At 45.9% G+C, this 14,025-nt stretch overlaps 1 protein-coding gene across 1 annotated transcript in view; it reads right to left on the bottom strand.

The window, feature by feature from the left end:
* LOC110514610 (asc-type amino acid transporter 1) overlaps window positions 1–6,914 on the bottom strand; it is a 68,670-nt gene extending 61,756 nt beyond the window's left edge. Inside the window, exon 1 of the mRNA XM_036981671.1 lies at window positions 6,723–6,914. Within this exon, the coding sequence (XP_036837566.1) occupies window positions 6,723–6,882 (160 nt within the window). The 5' untranslated portion in view covers window positions 6,883–6,914. The remainder of the gene's footprint in view (window positions 1–6,722) is intronic.
* Between the last annotated feature and the right edge of the window lie 7,111 nt (window positions 6,915–14,025).

Here is a 14,025-nt window from a genome sequence, read left to right as displayed (position 1 = left end):
GAGAGGGGAGGAGAGGGGAGGAGAGGGGAGGAATGGGGAGGAGAGAAGAGGGGAGGAGAGGGGAGGAGAGCGGAGGAGAGGGAGGAGAGGAGAGGGGAGGAGAGGGGAGAATTGGGAGGGGAGGAGAGGGGAGGAATGGGGAGGAGAGGAGAGGAGAGGGGAGGAGAGGGAGGAGAGCGAATGGGGAGGAGAGGAGAGGGGAGGAGAGGGGAGGAATGGGGAGGGGAGGAGAGGGGAGGAGAGGGGAGGAGAGGGAGGAGAGGGGAGGAGAGGGAGGAGAGGGGAGGAGAGGGGAGGAATGGGGAGGAGAGGAGAGGGGAGGAACGGGGAGGAGAGGAGAGGGGAGGAGAGGGGAGGAACGGGGAGGAGAGGGGAGGAGAGGGAGAGGAGGAGAGGGGAGGAACGGGGAGGAGTGGGGAGGAGAGGGAGGAACGGGGAGGAGAGGAGAGGGGAGGAGAGGGGAGGAATGGGGAGGAGAGGGGAGGAATGGGGAGGAGAGGAGAGGGGAGGAGAGGGGATGAGAGGGGAGGAATGGGGAGGAGAGGAGAGGGGAGGAACGAGGAGGAGAGGAGGGGAGAGGAGAGGAGAGGAGAGGAGAGGAGAGGGGAGGAATGGGGAGGAGAGTAGAGGGAAGGAGAGGGGAGGAGAGGGGAGGAACGGGGAGGAGAGAGGAGGAGAGGGGAGGAACGGGGAGGAGCGGGAGGAGAGGGGAGGATGTTACATAACGCTCTTGTGTTTTGTTTTTGTGTGTCATCACAAATTGTTGCATCGGAAAGGAGATTTAATGGGTGACCCACAAACTCTTGGCTCAGATCTGAGGTCTATAGTACTGATGGCTGGGGAGCCTGGCTCAGATCTGATGGCTGGGGAGCCTGGCTCATATCTGATGTCTATAGTACTGACGGCTGGGGAGCCTGGCTCATATCTGATGGCTGGGGAGCCTGGCTCAGATCTGATGTCTATAGTACTGATGGCTGGGGAGCCTGGCTCAGATCTGATGTCTATAGTACTGATGGCTGGGGGGCCTGGCTCAGATCTGATGTCTATAGTACTGATGGCTCGGGAGCCTGGCTCAGATCTGATGGCTGGGGAGCCTGGCTCAGATCTGATGGCTGGGGAGCCTGGCTCAGATCTGATGTCTATAGTACTGATGGCTGGGGAGCCTGGCTCAGATCTGATGTCTATAGTACTGATGGCTGGGGAGCCTGGCTCAGATCTGATGTCTATAGTACTGATGGCTGGGGAGCCTGGCTCAGATCTGATGTCTATAGTACTGATGGCTGGGGAGCCTGGCTCAGATCTGATGTCTATAGTACTGATTGCTGGGGAGCCTGGCTCAGATTTGATGGCTGGGGAGCCTGGCTCAGATCTGATGTCTATAGTACTGATGGCTGGGGAGCCTGGCTCAGATCTGATGGCTGGGGAGCCTGGCTCAGATCTGATGTCTATAGTACTGATGGCTGGGGAGCCTGGCTCAGATCTGATGTCTATAGTACTGATGGCTGGGGAGCCTGGCTCAGATCTGATGGCTGGGGAGCCTGGCTCAGATCTGATGTCTATAGTACTGATGGCTGGGGAGCCTGGCTCAGATCTGATGGCTGGGGAGCCTGGCTCAGATCTGATGGCTGGGGAGCCTGGCTCAGATCTGATGTCTATAGTACGGATGGCTGGGGAGCCTGGCTCAGATCTGATGGCTGGGGAGCCTGGCTCAGATATGATGTCTATAGTACTGATGGCTGGGGAGCCTGGCTCAGATCTGATGGCTGGGGAGCCTGGCTCAGATATGATGTCTATAGTACTGATGGCTGGGGATCCTGGCTGAGAAGAAGTAGTTAGTGGGACAGTTGAGGAAGGAGATAGAAAACCAGGAAGAGGAGAATGGTTGTTGTGGTCCAATCATCATCCTCCTTTGTGTCTGAAGCTGTGTTGAGGACTTCAGATGAGAAGGAGGTGAATGAGTGGATGCTAGCTGAGCCTGGGTAGAGGCGGGCGAAGCCTATAGATTCACATCACAGCCTATAGGGTTAAACTACATTCTGTAATCATAGCTTCCTGTTCAAGCACAAGCATGCTACACCACTTCCTGCCACTGACTTCGAAGATGAGGCCCTTCAATCAGAGAAGGGAAAGGTTGACCTGTATATCTGCTACGGAGATGGAGAGAGAGAGAGAGAGAGAGAGAGGAGAGTGACATGACACTGCTCTCCTGCATTCTGCCTTCTGCAGTTGCATTAGAAGAGGTTTTCAGTAGAGAAGAGGTTCTTAGGTCCAATCTGTTTACAGAACGGACAGAGAGAGTAGTAACCTTTACAGTCTGCCTTCTGAAACCAGCATCACAGAGAGAACTTAATTTTGTTTGCGAGTTGCGCAGCAGTCTAAGGCGTCACTACAGACCCCTGGTTCGATCCCGGGCTGTATGGTGCTACTGTATTAGGAGCACTGAGACACTGTCCTTAATGCATGGTGCTACTGTATTAGGAGCACTAGGAGCACTGAGACACTGTCATTAATGTATGGTGCTACTGTATTAGGAGCACTGAGACACTGACCTTAATGCATGGTGCTACTGTATTAGGAGCACTGAGACACTGTCCTTAATGCATGGTGCTACTGTATTAGGAGCACTAGGAGCACTGAGACACTGTCCTTAATGCATGGTGCTACTGTATTAGGAGCACTGGGACACTGTCCTTAATGCATGGTGCTACTGTATTAGGAGCACTGGGACACTGTCCTTAATGCATGGTGCTACTGTATTAGGAGCACTGAGACACTGTCCTTAATGCATGGTGCTACTGTATTAGGAGCACTAGGAGCACTGAGACACTGTCCTTAATGCATGGTGCTACTGTATTAGGAGCACTGGGACACTGTCCTTAATGCATGGTTCTACTGTATTAGGAGCACTAGGAGCACTGAGACACTGTCCTTAATGCATGGTGCTACTGTATTAGGAGAACTGGGACACTGTCCTTAATGCATGGTGCTACTGTATTAGGAGCACTGGGACACTGTCCTTAATGCATGGTTCTACTGTATTAGGAGCACTAGGAGCACTGAGACACTGTCCTTAATGCATGGTGCTACCGTATTAGGAGCACTAGGAGCACTGAGACACTGTCCTTCATGAATGGTGCTACTGTATTAGGAGCACTGAGACACTACCCATAATGCACTTGCCCTTGTCCAAAAGATATCCTTCCCAGATAATGTAAAGATAAAAAAATATAAAACCGCTCCCAATGTTGGGTTAGTAAATCCCCTCCAGCCAGTAAACACCAGCCATGTGATTAGCTGAGGTAAAGGGGAATAAGTAGCGTGGGTGGAACAGGGGATTATATAGTGGACCAGAACGTGGCATAAATCCACTACTCAGAAATAGGGGTCAACATACCACTTTCACAATACTCAGAAGTATCTTGGCAAGCAGACAAAACATGAACTGTGACAAGCTCTACTCTGAATTAAAAGGAGTCTGGCCAGTCTGTCACACAATGGGGTGGAGAGGGTGTTCTGTAGAGGGGAGAGGTGTTCTGTAGTGGCGGAGGGGGGGAGGATGGTGTTCTGTAGTGGGGGAGGGGGGGAGGATGGTGTTCTGTAGAGGGGAGAGGTGTTCTGTAGTGGGGGAGGGGGGGAGGATGGTGTTCTGTAGAGGGGAGAGGTGTTCTGTAGTGGGGGAGGGGGGGAGGATGGTGTTCTGTAGTGGAGAGGGTGTTCTGTAGTGGCGGAGGGGGGGAGGAGGGTGTTCTGTAGTGGCGGAGGGGGGGAGGATGGTGTTCTGTAGTGGAGAGGGTGTTCTGTAGTGGCGGAGGGGGGGAGGAGGGTGTTCTGTAGTGGCGGAGGGGGGGAGGAGGGTGTTCTGTAGTGGAGAGAGGGTGTTCTGTAGAGGGGGAGGGGGGGAGGATGGTGTTCTGTAGAGGGGAGAGGTGTTCTGTAGTGGGGGAGGGGGGGAGGATGGTGTTCTGTAGTGGAGAGGGTGTTCTGTAGTGGCGGAGGGGGGGAGGAGGGTGTTCTGTAGTGGCGGAGGGGGGGAGGATGGTGTTCTGTAGTGGAGAGGGTGTTCTGTAGTGGCGGAGGGGGGGAGGATGGTGTTCTGTAGTGGAGAGAGGGTGTTCTGTAGTGGGGGAGGGGGGGAGGATGGTGTTCTGTAGTGGAGAGAGGGTGTTCTGTAGTGGGGGAGGGGGGGAGGATGGTGTTCTGTAGAGGGGAGAGGTGTTCTGTAGAGGGGAGAGGTGTTCTGTAGTGGAGAGGGTGTTCTGTAGTGGCGGAGGGGGGGGGAGGATGGTGTTCTGTAGAGGGGAGAGGTGTTCTGTAGTGGCTGAGGGGGGGAGGATGGTGTTCTGTAGAGGGGAGAGGTGTTCTGTAGAGGGGAGAGGTGTTCTGTAGTGGAGAGGGTGTTCTGTAGTGGCAGAGGGGGGGGAGGATGGTGTTCTGTAGAGGGGAGAGGTGTTCTGTAGTGGCGGAGGGGGGGGAGGATGGTGTTCTGTAGAGGGGAGAGGTGTTCTGTAGAGGGGAGAGATGTTCTGTAGTGGAGAGGGTGTTCTGTAGTGGCGGAGGGGGGGGAGGATGGTGTTCTGTAGAGGGGAGAGGTGTTCTGTAGAGGGGAGAGGTGTTCTGTAGTGGAGAGGGTGTTCTGTAGTGGGGGAGGGGGGGGAGGATGGTGTTCTGTAGAGGGGAGAGGTGTTCTGTAGTGGGGGAGGGGGGAGGATGGTGTTCTGTAGTGGAGAGAGGGTGTTCTGTAGTGGAGAGAGGGTGTTCTGTAGTGGAGAGAGGGTGTTCTGTAGTGGAGAGAGGGTGTTCTGTAGTGGGGGAGGGGGGGAGGATGGTGTTCTGTAGTGGAGAGAGGGTGTTCTGTAGTGGGGGAGGGGGGGAGGATGGTGTTCTGTAGAGGGGAGAGGTGTTCTGTAGAGGGGAGAGGTGTTCTGTAGTGGAGAGGGTGTTCTGTAGTGGCAGAGGGGGGGGAGGATGGTGTTCTGTAGAGGGGAGAGGTGTTCTGTAGTGGCGGAGGGGGGGGGAGGATGGTGTTCTGTAGAGGGGAGAGGTGTTCTGTAGTGGCGGAGGGGGGGGAGGATGGTGTTCTGTAGAGGGGAGAGGTGTTCTGTAGAGGGGAGAGATGTTCTGTAGTGGAGAGGGTGTTCTGTAGTGGGGGAGGGGGGGAGGATGGTGTTCTGTAGAGGGGAGAGGTGTTCTGTAGTGGGGGAGGGGGGAGGATGGTGTTCTGTAGTGGAGAGAGGGTGTTCTGTAGTGGAGAGAGGGTGTTCTGTAGTGGAGAGAGGGTGTTCTGTAGTGGAGAGAGGGTGTTCTGTAGTGGATAGAGGGTGTTCTGTAGTGGAGAGAGGGTGTTCTGTAGTGAGTGAACGTGAGTGGCCTTGCCAAAGCCCAGACTTGAATCGCATTGAAAATCCATGGAAAGACTTAAAGATTGCTGTTCACCACCACTCCCCATCTAACTTAATAACAGAGCTTGAGAAAATCTGCTAAGAAAAATGAGAGAAAATCCCCAAATCTAGATGTGCAAAGCTGATACAGACAACCAAGATGACTCACAACTGATAGAAATACCCTAGATGACTCAAAGCTGTAATTGCCGCCAAAGGTGCTTCTACAAAGTATTAGGGGTGTGAATACTTACATAAAATGTAAATATTTCTGTATTTCATTTTCAATAAATTTGAGAAAATGTCATTATGGTGGTATTGTGTGTAGATGGGTGAGAAAAAAAATAATATTTAATCAATTTTAAATTCAGGCTGTAACAACAAAATGTAGATAAGTGGGAAAATGTGTTCAATGATAAATACAATGTCTAAAGTGTGGAATAATACGTGTTTCAATAACATTAGGATACTTTTAAAATAATACACCTAAATATGACATTTGATCAACAAAGACCTTTAACGTTTATCAGAGACCGTATGGGTTTAAAGCGCCAACAGCTAAATTGAACACGGTCCCTAAGTAGATGTATCCCTCCAGATCAGGGGACCATTCATAAAGTCCGCCGGCGTGTTATACAGTACGCTTGCCTGGTCGACTTGGTCGACTTGGTCGACTTGGCCAAGCACCACGTTGAGATCAGCGGAGAGATATCCAGCCACGTAAGCATTGTCTGTAACAGTAGAGTAGCCCTGAAGTCCCGTACTTACACCTCTCATATGATGCAACATCGTCAGGAGGTTTCCCTTACGTCGACCAGAACTTGTAGCCCATTCAGAGATACTCTGATATTCAGAAGCAGGTAACGTTACCATTCAAACTATAGCCTCGGTGGTAACGATTAGACTTCATCAACCACTAAACGTGTCTGTGCGTAATGTTACGGCACATAGTTAGTTGATTTCTCCGTGGACAATTATATATCTGTAATAGCGTAGACTAAACAACGGGATATCAACGACATAACTAGAACCAAATCCGCATGTCTGAATGTAGCGGAAGAACATAAACCAGATACGAGTCTATACTACTAGAACCAAATCCGCGTGTCTGAATGAAGCGGAAGAACAGAAACCAGATAAGAGTCTATACTACTAGAACCAAATCCGCATGTCTGAATGAAGCGGAAGAACAGAAACCAGATAAGAGTCCATACTACTCTCCTTTAATCCTCAATAGACCGTGAGACAGTCAACCACATTTCCACAGCCTTGCTACTCTTTCAAAAGCCACTGTGTTCACATCATAAGAAGTAGGCTATAATAAACGCTGTTTATTTTTCTCACCAATAATAATGGCACACGCGCTGAGGAGTCCGATTTCTTTTTTAAGCGTGACTCTATCTGACGGCGAGTCACTCTTATCCTTTCCATTGAGTTCCATCATGGGCTGTCGCGCCTGATCCGTCTCAGCGCAGCTCTTCCGACTCCTCTCTGTCCCGTCCATGTCTGAGGCGCGCAACTATAAAACTGCCTCACTCAGTTCCTTCGCCTGAGCTCATATACAGCATCGAAGCACGCCAAGTTTCGGTGGACACCACACGCATGCGCGGCGGTAGGACAGTGTGCTTGATTCAAATAGCATGCAAATAGTCAGTGGTGTAAAATACTGCAAAGTACTGAAGCCTTTTTGGGAGGGGGGTATATGTACTATTTCATTATCTTGGGAGGGGGGTATATGTACTATGTCATTATCTTGGGAGGGGGTATATGTACTATGTCATTATCTTGGGAGGGGGGTATATGTACTTTACTATGTCATTATCTTGGGAGGCGGGTATATGTACTATTTCATTATCTTGGGAGGGGGGTATATGTACTTTGCTATTTAATTATCTTGGGAGGGGGGTATATGTACTATGTCATTATCTTGGGAGGGGGGTATATGTACTATGTCATTATCTTGGGAGGCGGGTATATGTACTATGTCATTATCTTGGGAGGGGGGTAGATGTACTATTTCATTATCTTGGGAGGGGGGTATATGTACTATGTCATTATCTTGGGAGGGGGTATATGTACTATGTCATTATCTTGGGAGGGGGGTATATGTACTTTACTATGTCATTATCTTGGGAGGCGGGTATATGTACTATTTCATTATCTTGGGAGGGGGGTATATGTACTTTACTATTTAATTATCTTGGGAGGGGGGTATATGTACTTTACTATGTCATTATCTTGGGAGGGGGGTATATGTACTATGTCATTATCTTGGGAGGGGGGTATATGTACTTTACTATTTCATTATCTTGGGAGGGGGGTATATGTACTATTTCATTATCTTGTGGAGGGGGGTATATGTACTATGTCATTATCTTGGGAGGGGGGTATATGTACTTTACTATGTCATTATCTTGGGAGGGGGGTATATGTACTTTACTATGTCATTATCTTGGGAGGGGGGTATATGTACTTTACTATGTCATTATCTTGGGAGGGGGGTATATGTACTTTACTATGTCATTATCTTGGGAGGGGGGTATATGTACTATTTCATTATCTTGGGAGGGGGGTATATGTACTTTACTATTTCATTATCTTGGGAGGGGGGTATATGTACTATGTCATTATCTTGGGAGGGGGGTATATGTACTTTACTATGTCATTATCTTGGGAGGGGGGTATATGTACTTTACTATGTCATTATCTTGGGAGGGGGGTATATGTACTTTACTATGTCATTATCTTGGGAGGGGGGTATATGTACTTTACTATGTCATTATCTTGGGAGGGGGGTATATGTACTATTTCATTATCTTGGGAGGGGGGTATATGTACTATTTCATTATCTTGGGAGGGGGGTATATGTACTTTACTATGTCATTATCTTGGGAGGGGGGTATATGTACTATTTCATTATCTTGGGAGGGGGGTATATGTACTATGTCATTATCTTGGGAGGGGGGTATATGTACTATTTCATTATCTTGGGAGGGGGGTATATGTACTTTACTATGTCATTATCTTGGGAGGGGGGTATATGTACTTTACTATGTCATTATCTTGGGAGGGGGGTATATGTACTATTTCATTATCTTGGGAGGGGGGTATATGTACTATTTCATTATCTTGGGAGGGGGGTATATGTACTATGTCATTATCTTGGGAGGGGGGTATATGTACTATGTCATTATCTTGGGAGGGGGGTATATGTACTATGTCATTATCTTGGGAGGGGGGTATATGTACTATTTCATTATCTTGGGAGGGGGGTATATGTACTATGTCATTATCTTGGGAGGGGGGTATATGTACTATGTCATTATCTTGGGAGGGGGGTATATGTACTATTTCATTATCTTGGGAGGGGGGTATATGTACTATGTCATTATCTTGGGAGGGGGGTATATGTACTATTTCATTATCTTGGGAGGGGGGTATATGTACTTTACTATGTCATTATCTTGGGAGGGGGGTAGATGTACTTTACTATGTCATTATCTTGGGAGGGGGGTATATGTACTATTTCATTATCTTGGGAGGGGGGTATATGTACTTTACTATGTCATTATCTTGGGAGGGGGGTATATGTACTATTTCATTATCTTGGGAGGGGGGTATATGTACTTTACTATTTCATTATCTTGGGAGGGGGGTATATGTACTATGTCATTATCTTGGGGGGGGGTATATGTACTATGTCATTATCTTGGGAGGGGGGTATATGTACTTTACTATTTAATTATCTTGGGAGGGGGGTATATGTACTTTACTATGTCATTATCTTGGGAGGGGGTATATGTACTTTACTATGTCATTATCTTGGGAGGGGGTATATGTACTATGTCATTATCTTGGGAGGGGGTATATGTACTTTACTATGTCATTATCTTGGCAGGGGGTATATGTACTATGTCATTATCTTGGGAGGGGGGTATATGTACTTTACTATGTCATTATCTTGGGAGGGGGGTATATGTACTTTACTATGTCATTATCTTGGGAGGCGGGTATATGTACTTTACTATTTCATTATCTTGGGAGGGGGTATATGTACTTTACTATTTCATTATCTTGGGAGGGGGTATATGTACTTTACTATGTCATTATCTTGGGAGGGGGTATATGTACTATGTCATTATCTTGGGAGGGGGGTATATGTACTTTACTATTTCATTATCTTGGGAGGGGGTATATGTACTTTACTATGTCATTATCTTGGGAGGGGGTATATGTACTTTACTATGTCATTATCTTGGGAGGGGGGTATATGTACTTTACTATGTCATTATCTTGGGAGGGGGTATATGTACTATGTCATTATCTTGGGAGGGGGTATATGTACTTTACTATGTCATTATCTTGGGAGGGGGTATATGTACTTTACTATGTCATTATCTTGGGAGGCGGGTATATGTACTTTACTATTTCATTATCTTGGGAGGGGGTATATGTACTTTACTATGTCATTATCTTGGGAGGGGGTATATGTACTATGTCATTATCTTGGGAGGGGGTATATGTACTTTACTATGTCATGATCTTGGGAGGGGGTATATGTACTATGTCATTATCTTGGGAGGGGGTATATGTACTTTACTATTTCATTATCTTGGGAGGGGGGTATATGTACTATGTCATTATCTTGGGAGGGGGTATATGTACTTTACTATGTCATTATCTTGGGAGGGGGTATATGTACTATGTCATTATCTTGGGAGGGGGTATATGTACTTTACTATGTCATTATCTTGGGAGGGGGTATATGTACTTTACTATTTCATTATCTTGTGGAGGGGGGTATATGTACTTTACTATGTCATTATCTTGGGAGGGGGGTATATGTACTTTACTATGTCATTATCTTGGGAGGGGGTATATGTACTTTACTATTTCATTATCTTGGGAGGGGGGTATATGTACTTTACTATGTCATTATCTTGGGAGGCGGGTATATGTACTTTACTATTTCATTATCTTGGGAGGGGGTATATGTACTTTACTATTTCATTATCTTGGGAGGGGGTATATGTACTTTACTATGTCATTATCTTGGGAGGGGGTATATGTACTATGTCATTATCTTGGGAGGGGGGTATATGTACTTTACTATGTCATTATCTTGGGAGGGGGGTATATGTACTTTACTATGTCATTATCTTGGGAGGGGGGTATATGTACTTTACTATGTCATTATCTTGGGAGGGGGGTATATGTACTTTACTATGTCATTATCTTGGGAGGGGGGTATATGTACTTTACTATGTCATTATCTTGGGAGGGGGGTATATGTACTTTACTATGTCATTATCTTGGGAGGGGGGTATATGTACTTTACTATGTCATTATCTTGGGAGGGGGGTATATGTACTTTACTATGTCATTATCTTGGGAGGGGGGTATATGTACTATTTCATTATCTTGGGAGGGGGGTATATGTACTTTACTATGTCATTATCTTGGGAGGGGGGTATATGTACTTTACTATTGTGGAGTGGTGGAGTGATGAAGTGTTGGAGTGATGGAGTGGTGGAGTGGTGGAGTGATGGAGTGTTGGAGTGTTGGAGTGATGGAGTGGTGGAGTGGTGGAGTGATGGAGTGTCGGAGTGGTGGAGTGAATACATAATTTTTTTTAAATGGTGCCGTCTGGTTTGATTAATATAAGGAATTTTAAATTATTTATACTTTTACTTTTGATACTTAAGTATATTTTATAATTTACATGTACTTCTGATATTTATATACATACTTTTACACTTTTACTCAAGTAGTATTTTACCAGGTGACTTTCACTCAAGTAGTATTTTACTGGGTGACTTTCACTTTTACTCAAGTAGTATTTTACTGGGTGACTTTTACTCAAGTAGTATTTTACCGGGTGACTTTCACTCAAGTAGTATTTTACTGGGTGACTTTTACTCAAGTAGTATTTTACTGGGTGACTTTCCCTCAAGTAGTATTTTACTTGGTGACTTTTACTCAAGTAGTATTTTACTGGGTGACTTTCACTCAAGTAGTATTTTACTGGGTGACTTTCCCTCAAGTAGTATTTACTGGGTGACTTTCACTCAAGTAGTATTTTACTGGGTGACTTTTACTCAAGTAGTATTTTACTGGGTGACTTTTACTCAAGTAGTATTTTACTGGGTGACTTTCCCTCAAGTAGTATTTTACTGGGTGACTTTCACTCAAGTAGTATTTTACTGGGTGACTTTTACTCAAGTAGTATTTTACTGGGTGACTTTCACTCAAGTAGTATTTTACTGGGTGACTTTTACTCAAGTAGTATTTTACTGGGTGACTTTCACTCAAGTAATATTTTACTGGGTGACTTTAACTCAAGTCGTATTTTACCAGCTGACTTTCACTCAAGTCGTATTTTACTGGGTGACTTTTACTCAAGTAGTATTTTACTGGGTGACTTTTACTCAAGTAGTATTTTACTGGGTGACTTTTACTCAAGTAGTATTTTACTGGGTGACTTTCACTCAAGTAGTATTTCACTGGGTGACTTTTACTCAAGTAGTATTTTACTCTGTGACTTTTACTCAAGTAGTATTTTACTGGATGACTTTTACTCAAGTAGTATTTTACTGGGTGACTTTCCCTCAAGTAGTATTTACTGGGTGACTTTCACTCAAGTAGTATTTTACTGGGTGACTTTTACTCAAGTAGTATTTTACTGGGTGACTTTTACTCAAGTAGTATTTTACTGGGTGACTTTCCCTCAAGTAGTATTTTACTGGGTGACTTTCACTCAAGTAGTATTTTACTGGGTGACTTTTACTCAAGTAGTATTTTACTGGGTGACTTTCACTCAAGTAGTATTTTACTGGGTGACTTTTACTCAAGTAGTATTTTACTGGGTGACTTTCACTCAAGTAATATTTTACTGGGTGACTTTAACTCAAGTCGTATTTTACCAGCTGACTTTCACTCAAGTCGTATTTTACTGGGTGACTTTTACTCAAGTAGTATTTTACTGGGTGACTTTTACTCAAGTAGTATTTTACTGGGTGACTTTTACTCAAGTAGTATTTTACTGGGTGACTTTCACTCAAGTAGTATTTTACTGGGTGACTTTTACTCAAGTAGTATTTTACTCTGTGACTTTTACTCAAGTAGTATTTTACTGGATGACTTTTACTCAAGTTGTATTTTACTGGGTGACTTTTACTCAAGTAGTATTTTACTGGATGACTTTTACTCAAGTTGTATTTTACTGGGTGACTTTTACTCAAGTAGTATTTTACTCTGTGACTTTTACTCAAGTAGTATTTTACTGGATGACTTTTACTCAAGTAGTATTTTACTCTGTGACTTTTACTCAAGTAGTATTTACTGGGTGACTTTCACTTTTACTTTGTGTCATTTTCTAATAAGGTATTTTTTTTAAAACTTTGACTCAAGTACGACATTTGGGTACTTTTTCCACCGCTGCAAATAGTCCCTTTGTCTGGTGGAGAGCTGTGGTTCTGACCCGTGAGCAGGTATCTGCCCACCTGTTCACAGTGTGACTAGAGTACAGGTGTTTTAGTCCCTTTGCCTGGTGGAGAGCTGTGGTTCTGACCCGTGAGCAGGTCACTGCCCACCTGCTCACAGTGTGACTAGAGTACAGGTGTTTTAGTCCCTTTGTCTGGTGGAGAGCTGTGGTTCTGACCCGTGAGCAGGTCACTGCCCACCTGCTCACAGTGTGACTAGAGTACAGGTGTTTTAGTCCCTTTGTCTGGTGGAGAGCTGTGGTTCTGACCCGTGAGCAGGTCACTGCCCACCTGCTCACAGTGTGACTAGAGAACAGGTGTTTTAGTCCCTTTGTCTGGTGGAGAGCTGTGGTTCTGACCCGTGAGCAGGTCACTGCCCACCTGCTCACAGTGTGACTAGAGTACAGGTGTTTTAGTCCCTTTGTCTGGTGGAGAGCTGTGGTTCTGACCCGTGAGCAGGTCACTGCCCACCTGCTCACAGTGTGACTAGAGTACAGGTGTTTTAGTCCCTTTGTCTGGTGGAGAGCTGTGGTTCTGACCCGTGAGCAGGTCACTGCCCACCAGCTCACAGTGTGACTAGAGTACAGGTGTTTTAGTCCCTTTGTCTGGTGGAGAGCTGTGGTTCTGACCCGTGAGCAGGTCACTGCCCACCTGCTCACAGTGTGACTAGAGTACAGGTGTTTTAGTCCCTTTGTTTGGTGGAGAGCTGTGGTTCTGACCCGTGAGCAGGTCACTGCCCACCTGCTCACAGTGTGACTAGAGTACAGGTGTTTTAGTCCCTTTGTCTGGTGGAGAGCTGTGGTTCTGACCCGTGAGCAGGTCACTGCCCACCTGCTCACAGTGTGACTAGAGTACAGGTGTTTTAGTCCCTTTGTCTGGTGGAGAGCTGTGGTTCTGACCCGTGATCAGGTCACTGCCCACCTGCTCACAGCGTGACTAGAGTACAGGTGTTTTTGTCAGAATTTCCAATGAATTTATAGAAAATGAATCAAAAGCCATGATATAATGTTGTATAATGTGGCTTCTAAGTAGGACATTATTTTGCAGATATCAAATGGTGATAAGATACGGTAGAACTATTGTTTGTTGTCATGTTGCATTATATTTGCCCAACCGCTACTGAAATGAAAAGGTAATGTCCCACGACAGGAAATGTTGTTTGTGAG

This window comes from Oncorhynchus mykiss, chromosome 6 (genome assembly GCF_013265735.2).
Source record: "Oncorhynchus mykiss isolate Arlee chromosome 6, USDA_OmykA_1.1, whole genome shotgun sequence".
NCBI lineage: Eukaryota > Metazoa > Chordata > Actinopteri > Salmoniformes > Salmonidae > Oncorhynchus > Oncorhynchus mykiss.
Note: the sequence above shows the minus strand (reverse complement) of the source record. Positions and strands in the feature narration are given on the sequence as shown.